The 27,675-nt window shown below is 33.8% G+C and overlaps 6 protein-coding genes across 8 annotated transcripts; 3 read left to right on the top strand and 3 right to left on the bottom strand.

The window, feature by feature from the left end:
- Positions 1-243: 243 nt before the first annotated feature.
- Positions 244-3,727, top strand: LOC115704483 (uncharacterized). The gene is made up of 2 exons (XM_030631687.2): positions 244-802; positions 3,040-3,727. Exons 1-2 carry the CDS (start codon positions 244-246, stop codon positions 3,525-3,527), a joined length of 1,047 nt encoding a protein of 348 aa, XP_030487547.2. The 3' UTR covers positions 3,528-3,727.
- A 5,199-nt stretch (positions 3,728-8,926) lies between these two features.
- Positions 8,927-10,029, bottom strand: LOC115704482 (kiwellin-1-like). The gene has a single exon (XM_061109447.1). It carries the CDS (start codon positions 9,494-9,496, stop codon positions 8,927-8,929), a length of 570 nt encoding a protein of 189 aa, XP_060965430.1. The 5' UTR covers positions 9,497-10,029.
- A 638-nt stretch (positions 10,030-10,667) lies between these two features.
- Positions 10,668-11,594, top strand: LOC115708173 (kiwellin-1-like). The gene has a single exon (XM_030636382.2). It carries the CDS (start codon positions 10,668-10,670, stop codon positions 11,232-11,234), a length of 567 nt encoding a protein of 188 aa, XP_030492242.2. The 3' UTR covers positions 11,235-11,594.
- A 1,715-nt stretch (positions 11,595-13,309) lies between these two features.
- Positions 13,310-15,005, top strand: LOC115706518 (uncharacterized). The gene is made up of 2 exons (XM_030634190.2): positions 13,310-13,734; positions 14,476-15,005. The coding sequence occupies exons 1-2, from the start codon at positions 13,512-13,514 to the stop codon at positions 14,688-14,690; spliced, it is 438 nt and encodes a 145-aa protein (XP_030490050.2). The 5' UTR covers positions 13,310-13,511; the 3' UTR covers positions 14,691-15,005.
- A 351-nt stretch (positions 15,006-15,356) lies between these two features.
- On the bottom strand, positions 15,357-18,353 carry LOC115706517 (F-box/kelch-repeat protein SKIP4). Of its 2 annotated transcripts, none has more exons than XM_030634189.2 (3): positions 17,427-18,353; positions 16,385-16,884; positions 15,357-16,074 (listed from the first exon to the last, which is right to left on the bottom strand). In XM_030634189.2, the coding sequence occupies exons 2-3, from the start codon at positions 16,864-16,866 to the stop codon at positions 15,480-15,482; spliced, it is 1,077 nt and encodes a 358-aa protein (XP_030490049.2). In that variant the 5' UTR covers positions 16,867-16,884; positions 17,427-18,353; the 3' UTR covers positions 15,357-15,479. The 2 variants fall into 2 exon arrangements, with proteins under 2 accessions (XP_030490049.2, XP_030490048.2); XM_030634188.2 differs by having other exon boundaries at positions 17,524-18,353.
- Positions 18,354-18,454: 101 nt separating this feature from the next.
- Positions 18,455-24,523, bottom strand: LOC115706516 (acyl-CoA hydrolase 2). 2 transcript variants are annotated; one of them, XM_030634187.2, is made up of 17 exons: positions 24,369-24,523; positions 24,121-24,213; positions 23,891-23,958; positions 23,724-23,805; positions 23,506-23,552; positions 23,228-23,353; positions 22,882-22,959; positions 21,719-21,806; positions 21,161-21,273; positions 20,652-20,714; positions 20,520-20,575; positions 20,062-20,166; positions 19,838-19,894; positions 19,312-19,413; positions 19,098-19,146; positions 18,947-19,015; positions 18,455-18,849 (listed from the first exon to the last, which is right to left on the bottom strand). In XM_030634187.2, the coding sequence occupies exons 1-17, from the start codon at positions 24,382-24,384 to the stop codon at positions 18,775-18,777; spliced, it is 1,287 nt and encodes a 428-aa protein (XP_030490047.2). In that variant the 5' UTR covers positions 24,385-24,523; the 3' UTR covers positions 18,455-18,774. The 2 variants fall into 2 exon arrangements, with proteins under 2 accessions (XP_030490047.2, XP_030490046.2); XM_030634186.2 differs by having other exon boundaries at positions 24,354-24,473.
- Positions 24,524-27,675: the final 3,152 nt, after the last annotated feature.

Here is a 27,675-nt window from a genome sequence, read left to right as displayed (position 1 = left end):
GGTTCCTGTTTGTATCCATAGTTGGACACCTCATTTTATCAGCAACATCTTATCTAGAGAATAACGTACTTTTACTTTTTGAAGGAAAGACTGTAAAAATGTCATATTTTGAGCTATACAAACAAGAAGGAGAATAACTTCTTTTAACTGTTCCTTAGTTTTCTATAAATAGAGCCAACAAGTAATTATACTTTCACCAATCCAACCCAAAAGAAAGAAAGAGAGGAAAAGGAACTGAAAAGGATGAAGAACCAATTTTGTTCAAAGACTTTTCTTCTCATCTTCCTTGTTGTAGTCACACACTGGATGACTATTGAAGCCAAAACTTGCAATCCCAGTGGGAAAATAAGAGGGAAAAAGCCTCCTCCAGGACAATGCAACCAAGAAAATGACTCTGATTGCTGCAAGCAAGGCAAATCTTATACTACCTACGAGTGCTCACCAAGAGTGTCAGGCAAAACCAAGGCAGTTTTGACAATCAACAGCTTTGAGAAGGGTGGAGATGGCGGAGGACCCTCAGAATGCGACAACAATTACCACTCAGACGACACTCCGGTGGTGGCATTGTCCACTGGCTGGTTCAACAATATGCAGAGATGTCTTCAGAACATAACCATATATGGTAATGGGAGAAGTGTGAGTGCAATGGTTGTGGATGAGTGTGATTCAACAGCAGGGTGTGATGCTGATCATGATTATCAGCCTCCTTGTCCTAATAACATTGTTGATGCTTCTAAAGCTGTTTGGAAGGCATTAGGAGTCTCCAAAGGTGACTGGGGCGAATTGGATATTTACTGGTCTCAAGCTTGATTTCCCTTTATCTCCATACATATTATGTTATATCTTGTAAATTTGCACTGCATTGTGATTGAGATTGTTGCATTTTTATTATGGTTCTGTTTTATTTTCTTGTAATATACTCCTTTTCATTGGCAGTAAGTAGTTGTTCCTTCATGTTGTTTAATGAAAAGATACATATTGTGAAAAGCTTCTCTAGATCAGTCATTAATTTAACACTTAGTCGAAACACATTAACTTTGAGTCAGTTCACTAGGAACAACAGCCCCCTGAACTGAATCTGAACCCACCTAGACTTAGAATTAATAGTTGCGAGCCAAATAAATCCTTTGTCCACAATACATAATTATCTGATAAGTAAAGAACCTAGTAGTAAAATTGTGGTCCAAGATGGCAGAAATCGGAAGAGACCACAAAATGACAGCCCATTTCAAGAAAGAAAAAGAAAATGTTGCCTTCAAGCTAAATGCTGCCTTAGATTCAGCAAAAGAAAAAAAAAAGGCTAGATGAATTTATAAACAAACACTGATGGATTTGAAAGATAGAATTCTGTTTGCATTTGTTTCATTCACATAGCTTAAAGGTTTCATATAATAGATTAAGTAGTTCTAGAAAAGTAGACATACGTTAAACTAACAGATAGAGTCTAATCTTTACACAATTATCCCTCAATGGAACATAATTAACTTTCCACAAATTATTGAATTTGATTAGTGGTAACATGAGTATACAAGTTTCCCTAAAATAAAGATAGACATCCAATTGAGAAAACTGGAATTGAAAGCTACAGAACTAACCAAAAGTAGTCATAGTTGTTGTTCTTCTAGCTACTGAAAGTTTTAACAAGTTTGGGTGTGGTCAATATGATCCTATCTGGAGGACACAACTATTGGCCTTAGGCTTGGTCAGTCTACATCTGCTGCTAGAAAATCAGTTAAACCAAAAAATTATCTAACTACCATTGAAAAATTCATTGACAAATATAAATTAGAGGCAAAATTAGATTTATTTTTTAAATGACAAATTTAAATGTATGAAGTATGATGGCTCTAAAGAATTGAGAGGTGAATAGATTCTTCTACTTCTGATCTTCATTGCTGCTGAAGATAAAGATTGACATAATTAACCAATAAAACCTGCCCATTTTTAACAGCTAAAAAGGAACATAAACAACTAATACAAAACAAGATCATCTAAACACAAGTTCACCGGAGACCAGCAGGCCTTCTAGATACACAGTTATAGCTTATATAAACCCCAATAATAATATTGGTTGCTACAAAGATTTTGCACATTCCATTCCCAAACACTAACCCAGAAAACACAAGGTTCAAAAACACTGGCTAGTAAGACTAGGACATATACAATATAGAGCAGTTTCACGTCCAACCAACCTTCTACAGCATGCTATCTGTCCTTGCTGGAAGCCGCCGGAAGAAGTTAAGGGGCAGTGAACCTTGGGTGTCTCATGACATAAAACCCGGCAAGAAGGGCCAGAATTTGAATTTAAATTAATAATTTAATAAATTACTAATTGAGTAGAGAAGTAGAACATATAAATTGCTTAGCTAGTATTCTATTATTTGAGATAAGCTATATAAGATAACCATTTATTAATTTATTAAATTAAAATACATAAAATTTTATATTAAATTGCACCTATTACTGTATAGCATCTGTACGTGGTGTTAGAACTCTTATTTGAGATTCCGAATCTGCCACCCTATCAATATTTTCCCAGCTCATATTTCATGCTAATGATTGACCTTCCTAATACATGATTCTGAAATATGTTTTGTTTTATGTTTTCGATTCAGCCGCAAGTTATATATCCGATAGAGAAATTTATCCTAAATGTTCAAAAATAAAATTAAATGGGTGATATAATCAAAATTCTCACTTACCTTTTTCCTTCTTGTGATTTACCTAAGCTATATATAAACGTTTGTACCTATTATGTGTCCCTGCCTAGTAGTATTACTTATTTTAAGCTATACAAACCTCGCGCTATCACCAGCGTTACTTTTAAGAAGAAGTTAACTAAGAATTTAAGCTAGAATAAAGCCATGCAACGTGTCTACATAAGCGCATGATCTATATATGAATACCCAACCCAGCCAAACCACTAAATCAATTTGCACAAGAGAAAAGAAAATATAATGGGCTATACTTCTACAACAGCTCTCAGTTTTCTCCTAGTCCTTCTTATTGCAACCAACTTATTAAGCATTAATGAAGCTAAAAGATGCAATCCCAGTGGGAAAATGAGAGGCAAAAAGCCACCTCCAGGAAAATGCAACCCTGAAAATCAATCAGAATGCTGCAAAAAGGGCCAGTCCTATACTACCTACGAGTGCTCACCAAGGGTGTCTCGCCACACTAAGGCAGTTCTGACAATCAACAGCTTCCAGAAGGGTGGTGATGGCGGCGGGAAATCAGCATGTGACAACAAGTTTCACTCGGACAACATTCCGGTGGTGGCCTTATCCACAGGATGGTTCAATAAAGGGCACAGGTGTTTACAGAACATAACCATACATGGTAATGGGAGAAGTGTGAGTGCAATGGTTGTGGATGAGTGTGATTCAACAGTAGGGTGTGATGAGATTCATGATTATCAGCCCCCATGTCCTAATAACATTGTTGATGCTTCTAAAGCCGTTTGGAAGGCATTAGGAGTCCCCAAACATAAACGGGGTGAACTTGATATCTTCTGGTCTGAAGATTGATTTTCCTTTTCCTATGTATGCTAATAGTTATTGTTATTAAATAAGCAAAATGGGAATGCATGCAGAAAGGTTGAATAGTTAATCTCATAATTGTTATTAGACAGGGTCATAATTATTCTCCTAATCTTTAATGAATCATGTTATTGATTAATTTGTATCTATGTGTGTATTTCTAATATTATTACTAATAAAGCTATGTTCTTCCCCCTTTTTCTATATTAATCTTCTGAACTAATTGAACTTTGATGGATTATGGGTCTTTAGAGTACATATCTTTAATTTTTTATTAATTAAGAAATGTTAAACATACAAGCGCGCGGTCAGTACTCCTTACTCATTATCTGACTTTGAAATTTTAACGAGTTATATCTCTATGTTTGAACATCCTACATATTTATGTATGTAAGTATCTAAGAACAGTTAATTTTATTATTTCACCAATTAGCGATAGTGTTCTCATAGGAGTTAGGACTAGCTACTTTAACAACAGATCAGAACACTAAGAAATATATTACAGATTTAGATGACACTACAATCATACAAAATCATATAAGAACACGATTAACTTAGCCAAGGACTACCACAACGGATAAAAACAAAATTCAATATTGATATCGTACTATATAGAAGAAGAAAAGTGATGATGAGCGAACTAGTTATGAATTAGGCATCAGACCAGGTAATATCTGTTATGCAAAGCCTTGCATGAATCTCTCTCAAACTCTCAAGATGAACTCACAAGGTGATTGGCCGATTGGCCATTGAACACAAGAACAGTTTTAGTAAATTGAATTGTATTGATTTGAGTGTGTATGAATGTTACTACAATGAATTAGCACTAGTTAGACATTTATATATATGTCTTAGGAAACTAGGAGTTAGTTATTAACTAACTTACCTAACATACCGAACTAGGGCTACTAACTTGACACGTGTACAATAGGTAACTAACCAACTAACTTTTCACAAATCTCCACCTAGGAACCTAATGTACAGAATCAAAAAATTAGATTACACACCTTTTAAACAAAAAAAAAAAAAAAAAAAAAACATACAGACTTACAACTGACAAAAATTTAACAACACCAGCCTTTTAGGCTGCAACTTGAAGTAAGTCTAAACAAAGCTTGAATTTTGCTGTGGGAAGTGGTTTGGTAAGCATGTCAGAGGGATTTTCATATGTTGAAATCTTCTGAAGCTTGATCTTTCCTTCAGCTACAGTGTCTCGAATGAAATGGTATCTCACATCTATGTGTTTGGTCCTCTCATGAAAGACCTGGTTCTTGCTTAAATGGAGTGCACTTTGACTGTCACAATGGATGACAACTGTGCTCTGTTCAACACCAAGCTCCCTGGTAATTCCTTTGAGCCAGAGTGCTTCTTTGACAGCTTCAGTGCAAGCAATATATTCAGCTTCAGTAGTTGACAGAGCAACTACAGTTTGTAAATTTGCCTTCCAACTGATTGTGCTATTGTTTATTCTGAACACAAAACCAGTTTGAGACTTCCTTGAGTCTAGATCTCCTGCATAATCTGAATCTACAAACCCTTCTATTTGAGTATTAGATGTGTTTGGACCATAGATCAAGCCTATATCCATTGTTCCCCTTAAGTATCTTAGTATCCACTTCACAGCACACCAATGTTCAGTGCCTGGATTGCCCATGAACCTGCTAACAGCACTCACAGCATGACTTAGATCTGGTCTGGAGCATACCATTAAATACATTATACTGCCTACCACATTAGAATATGGTATATTTTCCATGTATTTTGTATCTTCATCAGTGCAAGGTGATTGGGAGCTATTTAATCTAAATTGCATGCCAATAGGAGTGCTTACTGGTTTGCAATCCAGAAAATTGAACTTCCTTAGGATCTTCTCGATATAGCTATGCTGGGATAGTTTGAGGCATCTTTGTTCTCTGTTTCTATCAATCTCAATCCCAAGAATTTTCTTTGCAGCCCCTAGATCCTTCATGTCAAATTCCTTGCTCAATAACCTCTTGATCTTGTCAATTTCATTTCTGTCTTTGCTAGCTACTAACATATCATCAACATATAGCAGCAAGAACACTAATCCTTTTGCCTTTCTCACATAAACACAGCTGTCATAGGCACTTCTTTTGAACCCTATTTTGGTTACAAAATCATCAAACCTCCTATACCATTGTCTAGGTGATTGCTTTAAGCCATATAAGGATCTCTTCAATAGACATACATGATCTTCTTTCCCTTTCTCCTCATACCCTTCTGGTTGTCTCATATAAATCTCCTCCTCCAAATCTCCATGTAGAAATGCTGTTTTTACATCTAGTTGCTCAAGTTCTAGGTCATTATAGGCTACAATGCTGAGAAGCAATCTAATAGAGGTGTGTTTCACAACAGGGGAGAATATTTCATGGTAATCAATACCTTCCCTTTGTGTGAAACCCCTGGCCACTAGTCTAGCCTTGAACCTAGCTGGTTCAATCCCTGGAATCTCATCTTTGTGCCTATAAACCCACTTGCAACTCACAACTTTCCTTCCTGCAGGTAACCTTATGACTATCCAGGTCTTATTTCTTCTGAGGGAGTCCATCTCACTATCCATAGCTTGTCCCCACTGATGCTTGTTCACTGATCTCATAGCTTCTCTGTAGGATCTAGGCTCTTCTCCTTCTGAAACATTCAGTGCATAGTAGATGACATCAGCAAAACCAAATCTGGTTGGTGGTTTTATTGCTCTTCTCTTTCTATCTCTCACAAGTTGATAGTCCTCCCTCTCATGATCTTCATCATCACTCATTCTTTCTTCTGGTTCTTCATCTACTGTTTCTTCTATTTCTACTTGTTCAGAATCCTCCTTTTTCTGATCTGGCTCCACCTCAAACTGAGATTCACTGTCAATTGTTAATTGATCAGTTGCAGGGTTGCTTTTGAGAGTATCCTTGTACATTCTACTTTCATCAAAGGTTACATCCCTGCTTGTGAAGTACTTTTGATGATTCCCTTCTTCAATACTCCACAATTTGTAACCTTTTACTCCATCTGGATAGCCAAGAAAAATACATTTTCTTGCTCTTGGTTCTAGTTTATCTTGCCTAATGTGAGCAAAGGCAACACAACCAAAGACTCTCAAGTGATCATAGTTGGCATTCTTCCCTGTCCAAGCTTCTATGGGGGTTTTGAATTGAATTGCAGATGAAGGACATCTGTTTATTAAGTAACAGGCTGTGTTAACAGCCTCTCCCCAAAAATTCTTTGGTAATCCAGCTTGTATTAACATGCATCTTACCCTCTCCAAAATGGTTCTATTCATTCTCTCTGCTAAACCATTTTGTTGAGGGTTCTTAGGCACTGTTTTATGTCTCCTTATGCCAACTTTCCTGCAAAAAACTGAAAATTCATCTGAACAGAACTCCATTCCATTGTCAGTTCTCAAGTTCTTAACCTTTCTACCAGTTTGAGTTTCAAGTAGGATTTTCCATTCCTTAAACTTAGTTAGAACATCATTTTTATTTTTCAAAATGTGTATCCAAACATACCTTGAAAAATCATCTATGATAGTAAAGAAATACCTTGCTCCACCTCTGGAAATGGTTCTGGATGGCCCCCATAGGTCTGAGTGTAGGTAATCCAAGATGCCATTGGATGTGTGCTTCCCTGTACCAAACTTGACTTTGGTTGACTTCCCCAACACACATTGATCACAGAAATCTAGATCTTGTAGCTTGTTCTTACCAAAAACACCCTTCTTTTCAAGAATTTTAAGACCTCCATTGCTGATATGCCCCAGTCTTATGCAGTTTCGTGTTTTTCTTGGCATCACAGGCTGCAACATTTACTTCACTAATCATGGTATTTCCTTGTAGTATGTAGATCCCATGGTCTTTGATTCCTTTCATCACCATTCTTGATCCCATAATCACTCTCATTGTTCCACTTTCTATTCGAACAGTATACCCTTCTTGATCTAACATAGCCACAGAAATTAGATTTCTCTTTAGTTCAGGAACATGTCTTACTTGTTTCAACTCTGCAACACCTCCACCATGAAGCTGTAATTTTATTTTTCCCATTCCAGTGATGGGACATGATCTGTTGTCTCCCAATCTTACAGTCCCACCTTCCAATGCTTGATATTCACTGAATTGTGATTTATCAGGACATACATGAAATGAACATCCTGAGTCCATCACCCATCCAGTTCTTGAATTTGAGTCTGAGACAACAAGAACTCCAAAGACTTTGTCATATCCCTCACTGTTATCACCATCAGAAATTAACCCTGCATCACCAGATCGATTCTGATTGTAGCTTTTCAGAATTGGACAATCTTTCCTGAGGTGAGTAGTCTTGCTGCAGATGAAACATTTTCTTTTGAACTTAGAATTAGATTTTCCTTGATCTTTGTTCTGTCCAGTGTGATCCTTGTTTCCTTTCTTGGAATTCTTTCCTCGAACAAACAAACCGTCTCCATCAACTTCATCCTTCTGTTCAGATTTCTTCTTAAGTTCCTTTGACATTAAGGCATTCTGAACTTCTTCGAGAGTCAATGATTCCTTTCCAAACATCATTGTATCCACAAAATGCTCGTACGATTCAGTGGGCAATGAGTTTAGAACTATGATGGCTTGATCCTCATCTTCGATCCTAATTCCAATATTCTCAAGATCAAGAATGATCTTGTTGAATTCGTCCAAGTGATCCTCTACACTTCTCCCTGTTACCATCTTGAATGCATACAATTTCTGCTTCAGAAATAGTCTATTTGCTAGTGACTTGGTCATGTACAGACTTTCCAATTTCTTCCAGACCCCAGAAGCTGTTGTCTCCTTCGAAACTTCACGTAACACTTTATCTCCAAGACTTAGAATCAAGGCACTGTGAGCTTTCTCGAACATCTCAGTCTTCTCCTTAGCTGTCATGGAGGTTGGTAAGTCTTTCTCTTCCAGTAAGGCTGCTTGAAGGCCTTGCTGAACTAACATGGCCCTCATCTTCACACGCCATAGGCCAAAATCATTCTTTCCAGAAAACTTCTCGAGATCGTACTTTGCAGTCCCCATTTTCTTGGTTGTTCACTGAATTTCTTGAACAAGAATCAAGACAATCCTTTTCGAACTTCCTTCTCCAATGCTCTGATACCACTTGTTATGCAAAGCCTTGCATGAATCTCTCTCAAACTCTCAAGATGAACTCACAAGGTGATTGGCCGATTGGCCATTGAACACAAGAACAGTTTTAGTAAATTGAATTGTATTGATTTGAGTGTGTATGAATGTTACTACAATGAATTAGCACTAGTTAGACATTTATATATATGTCTTAGGAAACTAGGAGTTAGTTATTAACTAACTTACCTAACATACCGAACTAGGGCTACTAACTTGACACGTGTACAATAGGTAACTAACCAACTAACTTTTCACAATATCCAAGTCACCCCAGTCCCGAGGAGGAACACCAAGAGCTTTCCAAACAGCCTTGGAGGCATCAACAACGTTGTTGGCGCATGGAGGTTGGTAGTCCTCATCTTTGCCACACCCCACAGAGGAGTCACACTCGTCCACCACCATCGCCTCCACACTACGCCCACTCGGGGCTCTGACGGTCACGTTCTTGAGGCACCTGCTTCCACCTTCGTACCACCCCGTCGACAGTGCCACCACGGGCGTGTCATCCGAGTAGTAGCGGTTGTCACACTTGGCTGGGGCGCCACCGTCCCCGCCACCCTCGAAGCTGTTGATTGTCATATAGGCCTTGGTGTGTGCAGTTACGGAGGGGGAGCACTCGTAGACTTTGTACATTCTGCCCTCCACGCAGCACAGGTCGTCTTCCATACATTGGCCCGGTGGTAGCTTCTTTCCTTTGATTCTACCGCTCGGGCGGCATTTTGAGGCTGCGCCCTCGTCACAATTTATTAATACTAATGTTAGAAAGAGAATTATTAGTCCCAGGAGAAAAATACGGTGATTATTATCAGACATATTGATATTGATTGATATTTTCTCTTGCTTATTATTAACCTGAATTTGTGTATAGGTTATATGTATAATGAGTTTTGCTTTGCATGAGATTTCGTAGTACTTATATTTATTAGTTAGTACTCTGCTACATCAGAGTGATCAATACATATATTAATAATATATTGTATTGGAATTTCACAGCAGATCACTATCAAGATGACAGTACGTACTGATTAAACCATGCAAATTAAGGTTTTTGAAATTTATTCCCGAATCCATCTGATTATAAGAATAGTTAAAATATTACTGGAATAAGAGTCAAATCGATCTAATCTACTCCTAGTGTTTCACATATAAAATAGGATAATCTTCATGAGAGAGGGGTTGTTATCATTGGACGGTTCTAGGGGAAAACATTTGCTTAATTATAATCTACCAAGACAAAGTTTCTAACTTAGAGGTGATGACTTGACTTGGATGCTGGGACAAAATAGCAGTATTTTATATATATTCTCTTTCAATACACTGTTGTTGTAGTAAGTACAACAAGATGCCAAACTCTTTTTATTTGTTTTATTTTTCTAGGCAGCAAGATTCCAAAATCACTTGCGTGAAAAGTTTTCTCAAGTCTAATATATATTATTCTAATTGTACACATCAACAATCTAATTCCCTTTCTCAGGAGAAAAAAATAAAAACAATCTGATTCCCTCAGTATATATGGAAAAAAAAAAAAAAATAATAATAATAATGCTAATAATAGCATAATACTCTATTGTTTGTTTCACAATAAAGGCCTCTTCGCGTACCTTTGTGAGGCCATTTGTATAAAATTCGTGATAAAATATGCATCTTTTTCAGGTACTCTATTTTGACATTTTGTGGTTCTAAATTTGCCAGGACGCCACGTAGATTCTGAATCATATAGGAGAATTAATATGGCCTAAACATGGTGATACAGCTAAAAGCCCCGTTTCTCTATTTAATTTATTTAGTATTAGTTTATTTGAATAACCCACTTATTTGAAATAAAGACTGCAAAAATATCTTATTTGTAGAAACACACAAAAAAGAACATTTATCACTTCTTGTACTTACTACTTGGTCTCTATATATAGAGCCAACCTCGAAATCAACTTACACCAATCTAACCAAAGAAAGAAGGTATCTAAAAACAAAAAAATACAAAAGGATGAAGAACCAATTTTGCTCCAAGACCTTTTTTCTCATTTTCCTTCTTGTGGTCACCCAGTGGTTGACCACAGAGGCCAAAACTTGTAATCCCAGTGGGAAAATAAGAGGGAAAAAGCCTCCTCCAGGACAATGCAACCAAGAAAATGACTCTGATTGCTGCAAGCAAGGCAAATCTTATACTACCTACGAGTGCTCACCAAGAGTGTCAGGCAAAACCAAGGCAGTTTTGACAATCAACAGCTTTGAGAAGGGTGGAGATGGCGGTGGCCCCTCAGAATGCGACAACCAATACCACTCAGATGATACTCCGGTGGTGGCATTATCCACTGGCTGGTTCAACAATATGCAGAGATGTCTTCAAAACATAACCATATATGGTAATGGGAGAAGTGTGAGTGCAATGGTTGTGGATGAGTGTGATTCAACAGCAGGGTGTGATGCTGCTCATGATTATCAGCCTCCATGTCCTAATAACATTGTTGATGCTTCTAAAGCTGTTTGGAAGGCATTAGGAGTCTCCAAAGGTGATTGGGGTCAATTGGATATTTACTGGTCTCAAGCCTGATTTCCTTTGTTGTAATACGGTTATTGATTATTGTGATTTGAGGCTATATTATGTATTGTTTATTTATTGTTCTTTTTTATGTTTGAATTAATGAAAGTGCATCTTACGTGTTATCTATATTGAAACAGAAAAGTTTAAACTTACATTGCAAGCTCACTCAGTTTGTTGCTTTATGAGCTTAGTCTTGATGCCATAATTAAACTTGTCCGAAGGCTTTAGCTTTTAATCTAATTATCAATATTGCATTATTCTAACTTGAACGGTTATTGTTTATTGAATTTTTTGGAAACCCGTTATCATAAGTGTTATGCTAAAGAAAGTATGTTAGAAAGCAAATGAGAGAAGATTTTTTGCATGGTTAGGATATTAACGAGACTTAATCCAAGATTCATTGCCATAAAGTTTTTGGCTATGGAGTTTACAATATATTTTCTCATTTAGAGCTCTAGGAAGTTCTAACCCTTTGCAATTGCATAGAGGGATAATTCCATATTTATAAGTACTTATCTTTGTTGGGTCGAACTAATCCAAACCCATTAGGGTTATTTGAGTATAAAAATCCTATTGATGGGATAAAATACAATATAATTTGAGCTATTGGACCAAATAAGTGAGGCCCAAGTTGAATTGAGTTTTTTTCCGTACATGGTTATACTGTTGACAGTGACAGGTGAGGCGTGAGCCGTTATGGAGAGGAAGAAATGTCATAATAGTGACTATTTGTTCATAAAGGTAATTTCATTTTTGTTGTGTGCCATTCCAAGGCCTGACACAAGGGACGGGCTGCCTAATTTCTCAAGATTGTGTTAGAGAAGTGTCACGTAGGAAACTTCTAGGACACCAAGCTATCCCGAACACCTTTTCATGTATTGTTTGTGGATAACCCCTTAGGGTATCCTCCTTTAGTTCACATTGTTTGCTTACTAAGTCTTAAAGGATGATCCAGAACTTGATGTTTGGATTCTTCCCTAGGAAGTGACACGGGAACTGGACCATCTGTCTAATTTTTGCCTATTCTTGATGGGTGGGTTGAGTAAGTTGTCCTCATTGGGTCAATAAATGGGTTTGATATCCGTAATAGGTCTCTGTGAAGATCGATGTATCATTTATTCAGAATCACGAGTAGCAATTATAATAGGGAAATTTACAAAAATATTAGAATTCGGATTAACTTTTACAAAAATACTGTGTTTTTATAAAACACCAGTAAAACACAAAGCAGTGTAACTCAAAACAACAGTAGAACACTAGTAAAACACCAGTAGAACACCAGTGAAAACTTTACACAGTATACTGCAGTATGAAATTTATAAAAAAACACAGTAAGAAAGTAAAAAATACTGTCTGGCAGTATTTTTGTAAAAAAATGACAAAAGTTAGTATAACATGTAAATTTCCCTTATAATATGCTACTTGTGGGTAACCTGTCTTTCCTGCCCAACTCCAAATCAAACCTAAATGCTTGGTGGTAAGAATTAGAAAAGAAAAGGAAAAAAAAATGTGCATTTACTATGTACTTAAAATTAAATTATCACTCAAAATGTAAAATTTCATTAATTCTTATATCAGAAGGAAAGAAAATATTTTTATTATAGATGAGAATATAAAATGTGGAGTTTTCTTTTTCTTTTTTGGTAGCATTTATAAAGGGATTATTTTATAAATACTCACAAAATATAATAAATTTACAAAATTGCGGGTCTATAGTATTTTTAACTTTTTTTATGATTATAATTTTTTTACAAAAATACAAACCGTTATATTACTACTGTTGTTCTAAAGAAAAATATTTTCACGTTGCTGTTATATTTTTGCAAAGTAAAAATTACTGTTGTCCGTAAAAATATTAAAAAAAATCTGTAAAAAAGTGAAAAAGATAAGTCAGATTGTGGGTGCCATTCTAAATTTTCTTAAATAAATGTAGAGTTAGTGATGTAGTGTTCTTACTGAAATATGGCTAACGGGATCTAGTAAGGCCCATTAGCAACCCACAATGACGAATGAGTACAGGCCATTATCACTTTAGGCCCGGTCCATGCCCCAAGTCCAAAATTATCAGGAAATGATTTCTCCCAAATCATAAACTTCTTTTTTTTTTTGGAAGAAAAAAATATCCCTAACGTCATAATCATAATTTTCAAAATTTCAAAGATTCAAAAACCCTAACGTCAAAATCCCATTTACCCTCCAAAAAAATTGAAATCTCATAACTTGAATTTTCGCAAAAGCCTCCGATCTCTCTGGTCTCTATTCGTTTGGGTTCAGATTCCGCCAGTCATGGCTTCGAACGATGGCCCTGAAGACCTAGAGACGGAGGCTGGTGAACCCCAAGAGTTGGGGGAGCTGGAGTCGGAGGTCAAAGAATTGTCCGCAAAGATTATTCAATACAGAGCCAGTCTTCCCGACAAGCTCAAAGACACGTTTGTTTCTCTTCTTGCAACTCAGAGACCCATTTTACCAGAAGGCTCCGAGCCTGGAACGTCAGGTGATCAAAACACAGGTATAGTTTCACTTTCTTCTGCTTCGGGGTGTGGGTTTATCTTGGTTTTGTCTCCCAGATCGAAAAAAAAAAAAACTATGAAAGTACTTTGTTTTTTTTTTCGCTCTTGTTTATATGGGTTTCTTCTAATTTAACTTCGTTTCTCATAGATTGGTATAGACTACAAGTAAATGAAAGTAACCTAAAAACTATTATTTTCTGGTTAAAATTCGGTGAAATGAATATCGTTGTGTTGTGAAATTCAAATTTTATAGCTTGTAGTTTTCTTAAATACAATGGATCTTTTATTTGCACTTGACTTGCGACTGAAACACTTAAGAGAAATCCCAGTTACTAATGAAGTAAATGATTTAGACTCAAGGACGGGCCTTGTTAAAATTTGCCTTCAGTCTAGCATCATCACCTTAGGCTAGAGACAAGAGAGATTCATGGAGGAAGCAAGAAACTCTGAAACCTAAATTACTACCCTGTCCATCAAATAATGATTGGATAGTAATAAGATTACTATTGAATGCTGATTAATAATGCTTGGTCCTTGTCTGTTGAGTGAAAAAAAGTCTCATTTAAAGCAGCATCTTTTTCTTTTTCATTATTATTTTTTTAAAATTTATCACAAACTTTACATTCCTTAATTGTGCTTGCTTTCATAGTTCGTGTCTATTTCCCCAAAACGTTTCTTTAATGACCTTAATAATTATTTAGTAGTGTGCTAGAAACACTAAATATATCTGCACTGTACAGATGCAGGACAGGGGCAAGTTACTTCCAGCATACCTGCAGATGGAGATCAAGAGACTATTGAGAAAATACGGTTGCTCAAGGATAAGATTTCAAGTAATGCCTCTAAAATGCCTATTGTTCTAAAGAGGATGCGAGAGTGTATTTCAAAGATTGACAAATTAGATTCTCAAAACAGAACCATACATCCAGCTTTTAAAAGGAAAAGAACTAGCTAAGCTCACAACCCTTGACTGGTATTGATTTAGCTCTTAACTAGTGAAGAATGACATTGGTGATGGAAACTGATTTCTACAGTGAAGGCATGATCCAGCTTCTTCAGGAGAATAACTGATGAGGTCTGGTTTTCCATTTTTATGGGTTGTAAAGTTCTCAATGTGTACGATAATTATGCAAAGGAAAAGGAGAAAAATAGTAATTTTCCTCTTGAGAGTGTACAATAGTAGGATGATGACATTACATCATATGTAACTGATCTCCCAGTCCCAACCATTCATGCATTAATTGTGAAAAGAAAGATGTAGAGAACAGAATCTCCTCCCCTTTTTATTATGTCCCTGGCATATAAACTGTATTCAGATTCTACCCTCATGTACCACTAGCACCTTTCATCTTCTTTGTTAATTTTTTTTTCTTTCTATTTTATGAATAAATAGGGACTATAATGATTAGTTTTTACACGTGCCTGCACAAGTACTTAAATTGCTTAGTTGATTCTAGACTAACTGTTATATTTGAGAAACAATTAGCTTACTATGAATATATGAAGCCAAATTTACATTGCTATAAAGTTGAAAAGTTGCTGTGATGGTATGGAGGATCACAACATGAAAGTCAATGGGTATATGTGTAATGGGTGTTCTTACAGCAAAATGAATAATAAGTAATAAGAAACAGCACAGCCTAAAGTATGAATTGCAGATGTTTATATACAATACGATACAACAGAAACATATTACAAGAAATAGTCAGTAGATTTATAGGAATCATTAAAATAAGATAATGTTTCAAATGGTTAAACATTTACAGCTAATTACATCATCATCAGAATTCAACTTAGGTATAGAGGAACTCACCATAACCCCTTCAACATTTACAGCTTTGTCAACATCAAGCATGACGGTGCTTAGACCTTTCCCCACAACAAATATGCTCTTACCAACAACTACAAGCCGACAGGGTGGTCTAGTGAGCAAGGGAGATAGCCTTCCCACTGGTACCCATGCTCTTCCCTTCTTCCACATCATCAGCCTGGTTCCTGAAGTCTGATCCAATACGTAAAGAGTTCCATCCATGACAACAGCCGGACCTCGCCAACCTGATGCCATGTCAGCATCAGCATTCTGCCATGTGCCACTTGATGGTTCGTAAACCACTGCATACACATGAGAAGTTACAGAGGATATGCCACAGCGGATATATATCTTCCCATCCATGACAAAAGAATCTTCAATTTCAGAAACAATATTTGGGTCTGAATGAGATGTCCAAGTGTTTGTGCACGGGTCATAAGTATCCCAAGAGTGTGGATCACTTGAATTTGAACCTAACCCGCCAATGGCATATATTTTCTCATCCAAAACTTCACAAGAAAGATAGCACCTGAACGCAAGGGATAGACAAATGTAGTGTAAATTGTGGTGGCAATGATACTACTCGTAACTCGTAAGTATCATTATTTTAGTTATAGTTAATCACAAATACAAATACTACTTTGTTTAATCAAGAGTATAATCCTTGCCAGAAGAATGACATATAATGAACAACTAAGCATTGCATAGACAGATGATCCTGAAGTAAAAAAAAATGATAGATTTATGAAAGAGCATTCAAAATCTTTTAAAAAAAAACAACCATACTACTGGTACTATTCCCAATCGACTTAGCAAAGAACACAAATGAAGAAAATGACCTAGCAGTTGACAAGGAAGAACCTTCGGACCAAGTGTTAGCTAAAGCATCATAGCAGTATACTTCTTCGGTAGCATCTTCACACCAACCGCAACCACCCAACAAGTATATGTGTTTTCCCAACACTTCAATTGACATGCCTTTTCTCTTCAAGCTACGAGGTGGAAGCCTTTCAATTGGCTTCCAACATCTTCTTGATGAGTTGGGATCCAAAACATAACAGCAATATTGCTCTGATTTGTCTTTGCACAAAGCATAGATCCAAGTTTCACCAAGTTTTTGTTTTCTGCGGTAGGAATACCACTCTTCACTGCATGTCAAGTCTCTCCATCTTCTTGAAACACATTTAAGAATTCTATGGTACTTTCGAGGAACTCTTGCTAAACAAAAAACAGCAAGGTCATCTGGTAGCCCACAAATGAGTGCCGGCTGAGTCAGTTCCATTTGACTCATAGCATTTGACTCATTGTCTAACTCTTCCATGAATTTAGGCTAAGAGTCCTGAAATGAAACATTAATGTATAAAAGACCCACCAAAGTTGTATTGCTCAAACCATAAGGTATAGAAGTTAACATTATAATAATTCATTTGGAATTCACAAGCTGCAAGATCAATCGAATGATCTGGGCAAACTTTCTAACATAAGATTTCAGCATGATCAATCTTTCTTCCCAACAATGCATCAATTTTTCACCATATACATAAAGTCTATTACCTATGAATCTATGATCAAATTCAAATCAAAGCCTTGCACCGAAAATAGACATTTTTTTTTTCGTTAACATCAACTGTTTGTCCACAAATGGACCAGTCTCAAGAAATTTGTGCCATAAAGTATGACTATTAAATTTCTCAATGTGCCCGAAAAATGAGGAAAAACAATACACCCAATATACAAATTTTATCATCAGTTTTTTTTATTTATACGAAAAGCTAATCTAAACCCAAAACTAACTAAGAAAAATTCACTGCTTGATATCCAATAATCGTATGAAAGCAATCACAAAGTAAAATCCAATAATTTGAACCCTAATAAAGATACCAGGGAGAAGCTTCGTTCGATCCAAAATGCAAGAAAATTCTGGGGGAAATTTGAGAAGATATTAAGTTAGGAGAGAAGGATTCCATGGAAATCTGACCTGTGATATTTGAATCGTCGTGTGGAAGATAACGATGGAGAGAAGAGGAGAGGTGGGTTGCGGTGACGGCGAAGGTTATATGTACAAAATATTTGGAGTAAGCGTCAATTATCTAAATTATCTTTGTAGCGGGGACCAACCTGTAAATTCATAAAATGTTTGATATCTGAATTTGTAAAATATTTAGCGATGTCGATTTTATTGAAAAGTGTCTTGAAAAAATGTCGTTTTCCCAGATTCATATCGTTTATCAGAAATGATGTCGTTTAGAAAAATGTCTTTCTTTTCCTTTTCTTTTTTCGAAATTTTGTTGTTATTTCGCTTTTGACCTGATGTCGTTTAGAACAAAATTTCATTGAAAAATAAAATGAGACATCATTAATAAATGAAGGATAATTCATAAAAACTAGTTCGCAAAAGATCGCATAAAGAATACAAAAAATAAAATTAAACAGTCAATGTTGAAAAAATAAACAGAAAAACCAAACATTAAAGACCAATCCAACACCTACAAGCTCGAGTAACTGTCAACATCCCAATTAAAAAACAGCATGTTTTCAATTAGTATGTCTTTTTCTTCTTTTTTTTTTCATTTTCATTTTTGAAAGATGCCGTTTTTCAACAATTTATGTGCAAAAGTTTGTCCTTAAAGAAAATTTTTGGATTCTTTCCTTACAAAAGACTAATACTCATTGATAAATATTGTTAATTATATCAATCAAAATATTACAATAAAATATTATTCTGCCATGTTAACTGATATTAGGAGACTAAATAATTAGGCTAATGGTTTTCCTTTACACTCCATTAACTTTGACCATATTTTGACAAGAATGATATACTTGTGCATAAACTGATAAATAAAACAAGAATTTATTATTATTATTATTATTATTATTATTATTATTATTATTATTATTATTATTAAAAATCAACGGTAAATGGTCTAAGATATACTTTCAGAAGTTCATGTCATACACCAAAGAAAGATAAAATACTAATAACAAAATATATTCCCTGCAGCTATCAAATGAGGCAGGCTTCTGCTTAATATTTGGCTCTGGTTTTTATGTATTTGAATACTGATGTAAAAATCTCCAGAAGGCTGCAGTGCAGAGAGAATATTTACGCCAAACTAGCTAGGGCATTAACAATCAGAATAATGGTAGGATTATATTGACAATACACTCAATAAATTCGTGCCTTGACCTGAACTAATAATAAATAGCATTGTTTTTGTTTGGACATACTTCATAACTTTGATCCAATGGCCAACTCTGGCCTCCTCTCCCTTAGTAGCCCTTCTTGAGTCAGTGACACAACCAACTGCCACAAAATAGTTGCCAAAACTCAATAAAAGAAAACAAGAAAAGAACACCAAGACACTTGGTTGCACGCATCAATAAAAATCATGTTCTCTTACCTCTCCTTTTCGGTTAAACATTTGGCCTGTAACAAAGCCGCGGGCATTGTATGCACTGGGACTGGAAATCTGTACAACACTTGCATATTAACATTTAGCCACAAAATTTTGATAGGAGAGTCTTCTTTTTTCTTTCTTTCAAGGAACTTACCACAAATAATATCCAGTCATCCGCTCTAAGGCTGCGATGAAACCACATCCTAAGAAACAAACACAATTACCCAAGGAAGAAAGATCTATAAATTATATTGTTTAAACATTTCTGAAATTGAAATGAAAGGTACTAGATTTGAGCTTCTCTAATTTTGAATGGAAGATGATGAGTCTCTGAGTATCCACAATTCTATTTTAGAGCAATTACTTACGAGTGATCCAAACTAACTGAACTCGTCTTCAGCTCCCTTTTGCGGTGTGGATTCACGCTTACTGAAAGAAATATTAAATCTGATGCGTAGGCAACAACACATCTGAAGAGGTACCAATAATGAGAAATCAAAGTGCATACAAATATTTGTTCAAAAAAGGGCATAAAAATATTACCAATCAAAGAATAAAAAACCAGTATGCTTTCCAACACAATTTGCAATTCAGTTATGTTATTTTCTAAGATCAGTTTCAGCTATAAAGACCCCTAAACATATCCTAGGCATAACAAAAATTCATCACGTCATTGACTCATTATCTGATAGATTCCACAATACCAACGACAGCAATAGGCAGAATTTAGATAGAAAGATGGGGGTCTTTTATTGAGTATAATAGCATAAATAAAAATACTCAAGTATTCGATAGACCTGGTTCACGTAGTCACTTAAAGAAACTGTGTCTAAGAACAACCATTATCAACAAGAAAACTGGATGAATATTCAATACTCAGAGCAAGTTGCGTACCGATGCAAGGCTTGGTCCTCTGAAAGTTTTCCTCTTGCTCTAAACCAGTACTTCAAACTACAACACAGTTAGTGAAAGGTGCCAATAAAAGAGTAAATAAATGCCAATTTTCTCCTCAAAAAGATAAGTTAAGGAAATCAAACAAACAAACAACCCCTTAAATGAGAAGCGATTGTAGGGTTCAACCAGAGATGAACTTATACAGCACTGTAAAGAAAGCAAACCTTGGAGGAGATTTTGTCTGATTGGTTGAAGTATTCGGTTCACAAAAACGTATCTCTATGGGCCAAGGGACAAAGCTTTTAGTAGCCACCTTGTTTCGATATGTCCTGAATCAATTCATTCTCACAAATCATATAACAGAAAATTAACATCTTTATATCAGAAATGAAACTACAGTGTGCATTGTAACTCCCTTTCAAAAGCACATGCGGGGCTAACGAGGCAAGCATAGAAAAGTCAGTTGCTTAATACATCTCAACATATCAAATTAGTGTTCAACAAACTTACTCTTTAATGGACAATACATGACTAATATAGATCTTCAAATTTAACAGTGGATTTTTTGTTTTAAAGTTATGCAAAAGCTAGAGCTAGTGTCATGGAATATTCCAGTTAATGTTTGATGTAGAAACTAATATAAAGAATTAGAAAGACCTTTAAAACATGATAAGAAATCTACCTTGGAAGACGAGTATCCATAATCCGCTCATTTCGTAGTTCTTCCATATTGAGGAGCTGTAGCAGATAAGAGTTCAAATATTAGTAAAGCAATTATATATAAATATATATATCAGCAAGCACTGTTACTCACCGTCTCTGGATCAGACACAGATGGCATTAGTGATTCCTGGTGATCAAAACCTTCCTCATCTTTCTGTAAAATCAGCTCAAGAAAATATTATTAGAAATCTGAGATGTTGAAACAGCATGGAGCATAATGCAAGAAAAAACACACGCTAAAGAGCTCACAAAGTAAATGCAGGACCAACATAAAAATTAGCAGTCAATTAATTTGAGATGTATAAGCATACTGTACCATAATCTCACAAGTATAATTGCTATAATAATTTTTTTTGTTTGGGATGAATTACTATAATATTTTATTACAGAAGTGTTGATACAATCTATTGACCTGCAGTAAAGAATGGTGGGTTTTGCAGCCAACCATGCCTACAACGTATTTTTAGCTTTACACTTGATTTAAAGGAGGGAGGTATCAAAAAAATGCTGGGTGATTTTAGAAAACTAGAAGTAAATGCTATCCAAATTCAAGTCACAAAAATAAAAATCTTAATAAAACTCCAATGATTAAGTGTGTACTTGAAATGAAGCAAGCAACGTGAATATGATGATTCCTTTCTGTATTGCATCTACTCTTCGGGTAGCAAAGCTTCTCCCTTCACGCAGTCGGTGTACTTGATATATAATTGGTACTGCAGAATTTTCAAATTAACTTTAGTTCCAAAAATTATTCATCGTAGTGTTTAGAAATAAAAAATAAATTAAAAACAAAACCAAGCCAATTAAAGCATAAATAGAAAAAAGAATTTAAAAGATTATAAATTTCATCTTCCATGCAAAATCATGCAAATATGTGGCAGCAACTACATTATGTTACGGAAGTTTTGTAAGAATCCAAAGCTGGCAATCTACTTGGGTCAGTAAAAACCTAGAAGCTCAATACATTTTTCAATACAAACATAAATTTGTCAATGGAGAAGCTTACTTTTACTTAATATCTATATCTCATTACACACACACACACAGAGTTATACTCATCATCAAATCCTTAGAGAATATCTTGGATAATAGAATACATGGCAAGAGATCTTTACATACAACAGTAACCATAAGAAAGACCAATGGTAATTTACTTACTATCAAAATCCCCAACAAGTAGAAAATATACATGCAAACTATGGACATTCTTGCGACAATCAACAGTCTTTGATGCTGCTGCCAAAGCCTGCAAGTTACAGATCATGTTAAATGTGTTCTATCACTTGTAAGTTTTGTGTTTGAAGAAATATCTCAGGGTTAATGAAATACTAGTATAGAAGACTAGTTACAATATCTAAACAAGTGTTTGAACAAATATGATGGGGAAGAATAGAAAAAAAAAATATATTTCAAGCTAATTACAAAAGAGAATTGAAAAAACTAAGCGAAGGCAAAATAATACGAAAAGTTTGTTAAAGAAAAACAGATATGTTCTAGAGTAGAGCACAATCTTGTACTGTACTTTTCCTCCTCACATTATTTCTGAACTTAAAAAATTATGTTTCTTATCAATAGAAAGAAAGAAAAAAAAAACTGGAAAACATAACAAATATTATATCGAGTTGAACAAGCACAATGAAACCTGCACGGTACATCAAGAGGTTTTCCACAAGGAATCGTGAACAACTAATAGTTGGATATTAGGAGGATTTCAACAACCAATTTTCCATAAGGTCTTGAAGCTTATTCATATAAATTCTCATTCATAATCAAGTACCATGTAATCAGTTACGCCTTAATATTAGTCTAACCAGTAAAATTGACTAGGATTATAGAAGCTGAGTTGTCAAACTCTTAATGGCTGAGATGGAATGTCTTAAGTGAGCTATGCTAATAGTCAAGAGGGTTAGTTAAAAAAACAGTTAGAGGTGAGTTAGTATAAATAGAGGGGCTCATTAATTGTAACGAATAAGAATTAAATTGTATTGCTTAGAGTAAAATTTACTCAGGGAGATATCCAAGTGTCTCGAAAAGCTTGGAAAATTTGTAATCCTTTCTTTGATATCAATAAAATGCCTATTCTCAAATTCTTTCAAGAACTGAATTGGATCAATAGTGTATCATAATCATACTGATCATTTATGTTCACACCCTCCTTTTTCACCAAATGAGACTATCAAGCATCTTGGGAAAGTAGCCAAACAGTTTATTCAACCATCATGATATATCAATATTCTTTTACTCAATTTTCAACACACAGTAATAAACTGTTGCATATGTATAAAATGAAAGCAAAAGAGAGAGAGATAAGTTCTTCATGCCTGTCCAACAAGCTGTCCTCCAAAAACCTTCCCAAATTTTGGTGCATCAGGCAAAGTGATTCCCTTGAATATATTTACCTTCACAACAAAGATAAATGAAATGACATTATAACTATCTTACGATTTTGAATAATTTCCATCAAATATAAATGAAATGACAACTTAGCAATATTTATATATTAAATCAATCAACGTAGACACAATTATTATCAGTACTGTTGTAATAACAAAAGCTAAATCTGTTCTAAAGTCTTAAAGGTATTTAATAAAGTTGCTAAAATTCTAAGAAAGGAGAAAAGGAGAAAAATAAAACAAAAAAACCTTCTGCAAACATACAGAAACATACTTCTACCGGCTCCAAATGCAATATACTTTCTACAAGTGAGCATGACCCAGGAGTTGTATCAGCACTCCAGATTGATTTTGATTGCAGCAGATTGCAATGCTCATGAGGTAGCACCAAACATGTCAACTGCCAAAACAAATTACACATCAGAAACTAAGTACTGATGTACAAATTTGAACAGCCAACAACACTTTTAGCCCTCGTAAAGGCAAAACCACTATTGTAATAATCGCAGGTACCTTAAAAGAAAAATAAATAAATAAAATAATTGCAGGTACCTTAGACAAAGCGATTACATCAGTGTGATGAACAGATAATGTTGAACCTACACATGCAAGTGACGTTACTCTTCAATTTTATTGCTGGTAGCAGGTTTAATCATAAAAAGCCCCTTTTATTTGTTTGATTAACAAACAATTCGAATTTTACATGAAACTTAATATAGCCAATCTATGCTCTAAACACAAAAACTGAAAGAACATGGAAAGCTTCTCACCATAACCAAAATAATCATAACGTTTCAATTGAAACTCCAAACGATTATCGGCACCAGAACTAACATTACCAGTAACTTCAGCCTGTAAAAATCCACGATATTCACTTTCAACAAACAAAAATTTTGATTTCATAATGCGAACAATATAGACAAACCATATAACCAACCTCTCCTTCCCATACAAAGTAAACTCCATGTCCGGTTTCACCCTCACGAACAACATACTCTCCAGAATCTAACACAAAAAAACAAGTTACAAAAATCAGTACCACCCTCAATTCGACCATGAATTCACTCGGAAAAGAAAATTAAAAATACCCATTAATTAATTTCGAATGAAAGAAAAATTGAACGAGAACAATGGAAAAAAAAAAAAAGTAAGAATAAGAATAACAACCATAGCTTTTGACGATAACCAAATCGGCAATTTTCTTGAGCGATGAGGCAGGTAAACTCTGAAGCAAGGGAACACAACCCAGGAATTCAATCACTGAAAAATAAAAATATATGAAACCCCAAAAGCGAAAAAGCCCAAACAATACAGGAAAACGTTAAAATAAAGTGGATATTTTGTCAGTCAATTTGTAGGTGGCGAAGAAAGGAGAGTATAGGTTCAGGTTAAGTTTGTACTTTTCAATAGCTCACCTGATTCGGAGTCCATGAATGAATTGAATCAAGAAAATAATAGTTTGATTGAAATTAATATTTTCTAAACAGTACAAACGCCGAGAAAATAGTGGGAAGTGTGAAGCTATAAATTGTAGTGTTGCGAACTGAAATAGGAGAAAGGAGGGCAATTATCCAGTGCGTAGCGGTACATGGAAAGAGTTGGAGGTTGGGTTTCGGCCAATAAGATGGGCCTTGCTTGTATAATGAAGTCAAACGACCGACCTTTAACAGTCAATTCAAAATTAAAATTGTTGAAATTACTATTTTTCATTTCATATTAATCACGTGCTGTGCATGTCTTTCTTTTCTCGGCTGAATAGGTGGGCCTAGCTGTGGATGTTGTTTGGTTTATTTTATTTTTTGGAGACTGATCCTTCTGATCTCATTTATTTTGTTTATTTTATCATTTTTAAATATTACTTTACTAATATTCTTTTATCATTTTATCATTTTTATCGTAAATATTTTTTTATTTATTATTATTGTTTTGTATATAATTTGGGGAAATTTATGGTGCAAGGGAGTGCACCCTCGAACTACTCAATCTCACTAGTAAATAAATAGAATATTATTAGATTTCACTTAAAACTCATTTAAATTTATCTTGGATCACATTTTTTTTAATTTATTCAAATCTCCTCTAATTATGTATTAAAGGTTAGATTTGACATGAAAAAAAATAATTTCAGTCATTCAATCATTCACAATATTTATTAAATATTGAATTCGATCAATTCAATATTTATTAAATATATTTCATATATATCTATTAATTTAAATAATTTAAATTTATTTAATATTTTAAACTTAATCTTTTTATATCAAATTCATTCAAATTTTTAGTTCTAATATTTATTTAATTGGATTATATTTATTCAATATAAAAAAAAAAGAACAATTTCAATATTAATTTTCATATATACATTTACATTTTAACTATAATATCAAAAAAATTTAATTGCTTATCCAAACTAAATAAAAATACTAATTAATTCGATTAGAAATTAGATGTATTTAATTTTTAGACAGTTAATCCAACATTTGATTTGGAATATTAAAAAAATAACATCTAATCTGATCCGATTATAATTAAATATTTAATGTGACAATCGATTATAATTAGATTTGATCAATTTACACACACCTCTCATCTTCCCCATATATTCTTACGGTGAAGTTTAGTTTTTCTGTTTTTCCTTTAAAAACCCCATGAATTTTTGTTCAAGATTATAATTTGTAAGTACTATAATTTCATTCAAAGTATTACTCGAGTATGCTCATTTGTTTCGCCATAATATCAAAATTTTATTGTTAATGTTACTACGATTTCGTTCAAAATTTACTAAAAGAAAACAAAAAAGAAAGAAAATTATTTTCTATTTGTTAGTGTTATCGTTTTGATCAAGAATCTCAAAATACTTTCACAATTTCTTTATGGTGGTTTTAAATTAGTAGTTAGGAGTGAGTTTTCTTTTCAATACTATTCTATTTAATTATGGTATTTGTATTAGAATATTTTATTTATGGAAATTATTTTCTAATTAAGGAAATGATTTTCTATTTAAGGAAATAAATAAATAATTGATTTTCTGTTAAATGAATATTTTATATTCATTGAATCTGGACAAAATCAATTATGTAATATTCTATATATGGTCAGATTTCTATATTCATTACCTGATTTGATTTCCTGAATTAATTGTCAAAATATTCTGACAATTAATGTGGCGCAGATACTGATGGAGTATCTCACCTATAAATATAGGGTCTCGGTCCCCGAGCTCCTCACTCATTCTGTTCATAACAGCAAAATCCATCTAAAGAGAGTTGAGAGAGCGAGGAAGCCCGATTACCCACATCAATCGGTTTCTTTTGCAGATCAAGCTTATGTGGGATTAAAGCTCAAAGATTTAATGGCTGGAGGTATTTCGATCCTTAAATTATAGTGCATATATGATTTATTAATTCCGCACTTTATTCATAATCATGTATGTTTTAGTCTATACAAATAAATGTCTAACAGTTGGTATCAGAGCGGATTATATATCTCTGCCTTGATTTATTTTGAGTTTCATATATATATATATATACATACATTTACGGGGTTCTTCATTTATAATATAATATATATTTTATATATATACTTTCATATTATATAATTCCCGATTATATATATATATATTCATATACTCAATTTTTTAATATATACATATATATATATTCATCTTCATATTTACGTTCATATATATATATTATATACATTCATTTATACCGTATAATATATATATATATATGTTTCTGAGTATACACTTTCATATTATATTCATTGATTTCTTTCCATATAATTGATTATCATATTCTTTTATATATCTTTATGATATTTTATATGGTTTAATGTGTATATGTAAGTATATATGTATATATATACATATCCAGTATTGGTTTTTGTTTGTATATATATTTTATATACATTTTCTTTTCATTTACGTATATATATTCATATTTATATATATACTTTTATATTAATATTTCATAATTTATATGTTCATATATATGCACATTCATATTTATATTCATATACTGTGTGTATACATATAATTTTCATGTATATATGTTTATGTATAATACTCAATGCTTTCATATTTTTGTTGCATAAAATTGTATGTAATACTCTCTTTCATACATTAATGATGATTTTATGCAGTATATATACATTGTATACGAGTATATATATACATGAAAGTTTTATTTTTCGGTCTATAATTTTTCCGTTTTCATTTTCGGTATTTATTTTAAATCCTCTATTCATTACTATATTCATATAATATTTTAGATCGATTTTATGAATGAAAAGGATTTAAAACCCATCTGAAAACTGAAAAAAATTCTCTTAAGAACACGATTGGACCCGAAAGAATTTTTTATGAAATTAAAGTCTACATTTTACGTGTTTTCGATGCTTGAAATCAATATGGATCTCTTAATTTATTCATTTAGATCATTTTGGAATTGGTTTCATGAATTTTGGTCATGAAACCAAAATTAAGAAATTAATTTTATGGCAGTTTTTCAAAAAAAGAAAAAGAAAAATTAAGAAAAATTTAAGAAAATTCCGAAATTTTGTTACTTTGATTTATTTTTGGAATTTTATTTTATTTCCTTATTTTTGTTGATTTAGTCAATTAAATTACATTTGTTTAACTTTCCATTCTTATTTAACATATATCTTCATATATTATATGTTATTTAGTAATAAATTATTATGGAAAGTTTTTAATTTGGT

Source organism: Cannabis sativa, chromosome 1 (genome assembly GCF_029168945.1).
Source record: "Cannabis sativa cultivar Pink pepper isolate KNU-18-1 chromosome 1, ASM2916894v1, whole genome shotgun sequence".
Classification (NCBI taxonomy): Eukaryota; Viridiplantae; Streptophyta; class Magnoliopsida; order Rosales; family Cannabaceae; genus Cannabis; species Cannabis sativa.
This window is presented reverse-complemented; position numbering and strand designations above follow the sequence as displayed.

Coding starts and splice junctions, on each gene's coding strand:
- LOC115706517 (XM_030634189.2), bottom strand. CDS start 16,866: ATGGAAGAGTTAGACAATGAGTCAAATGCTATGAGTCAAATGGAACTG. Junction 16,075..16,384: donor TCTTCCTTGTCAACTGCTAG/GTCATTTTCTTC, acceptor CCTTGCGTTCAG/GTGCTATCTTTCTTGTGAAG.
- LOC115706518 (XM_030634190.2), top strand. CDS start 13,512: ATGGCTTCGAACGATGGCCCTGAAGACCTAGAGACGGAGGCTGGTGAA. Junction 13,735..14,475: donor GTCAGGTGATCAAAACACAG/GTATAGTTTCAC, acceptor TGCACTGTACAG/ATGCAGGACAGGGGCAAGTT.
- LOC115708173 (XM_030636382.2), top strand. CDS start 10,668: ATGAAGAACCAATTTTGCTCCAAGACCTTTTTTCTCATTTTCCTTCTT.
- LOC115706516 (XM_030634186.2), bottom strand. CDS start 24,384: ATGGACTCCGAATCAGGTGAGCTATTGAAAA. Junction 24,214..24,353: donor ATCAGGTGAGCTATTGAAAA/GTACAAACTTAA, acceptor TTTATTTTTCAG/TGATTGAATTCCTGGGTTGT. Junction 18,850..18,946: donor TGTTTAACCGAAAAGGAGAG/GTAAGAGAACAT, acceptor ATTTTGTGGCAG/TTGGTTGTGTCACTGACTCA.
- LOC115704482 (XM_061109447.1), bottom strand. CDS start 9,496: ATGTCTGATAATAATCACCGTATTTTTCTCCTGGGACTAATAATTCTC.
- LOC115704483 (XM_030631687.2), top strand. CDS start 244: ATGAAGAACCAATTTTGTTCAAAGACTTTTCTTCTCATCTTCCTTGTT. Junction 803..3,039: donor ATTGGATATTTACTGGTCTC/AAGCTTGATTTC, acceptor TTAATGAAGCTA/AAAGATGCAATCCCAGTGGG.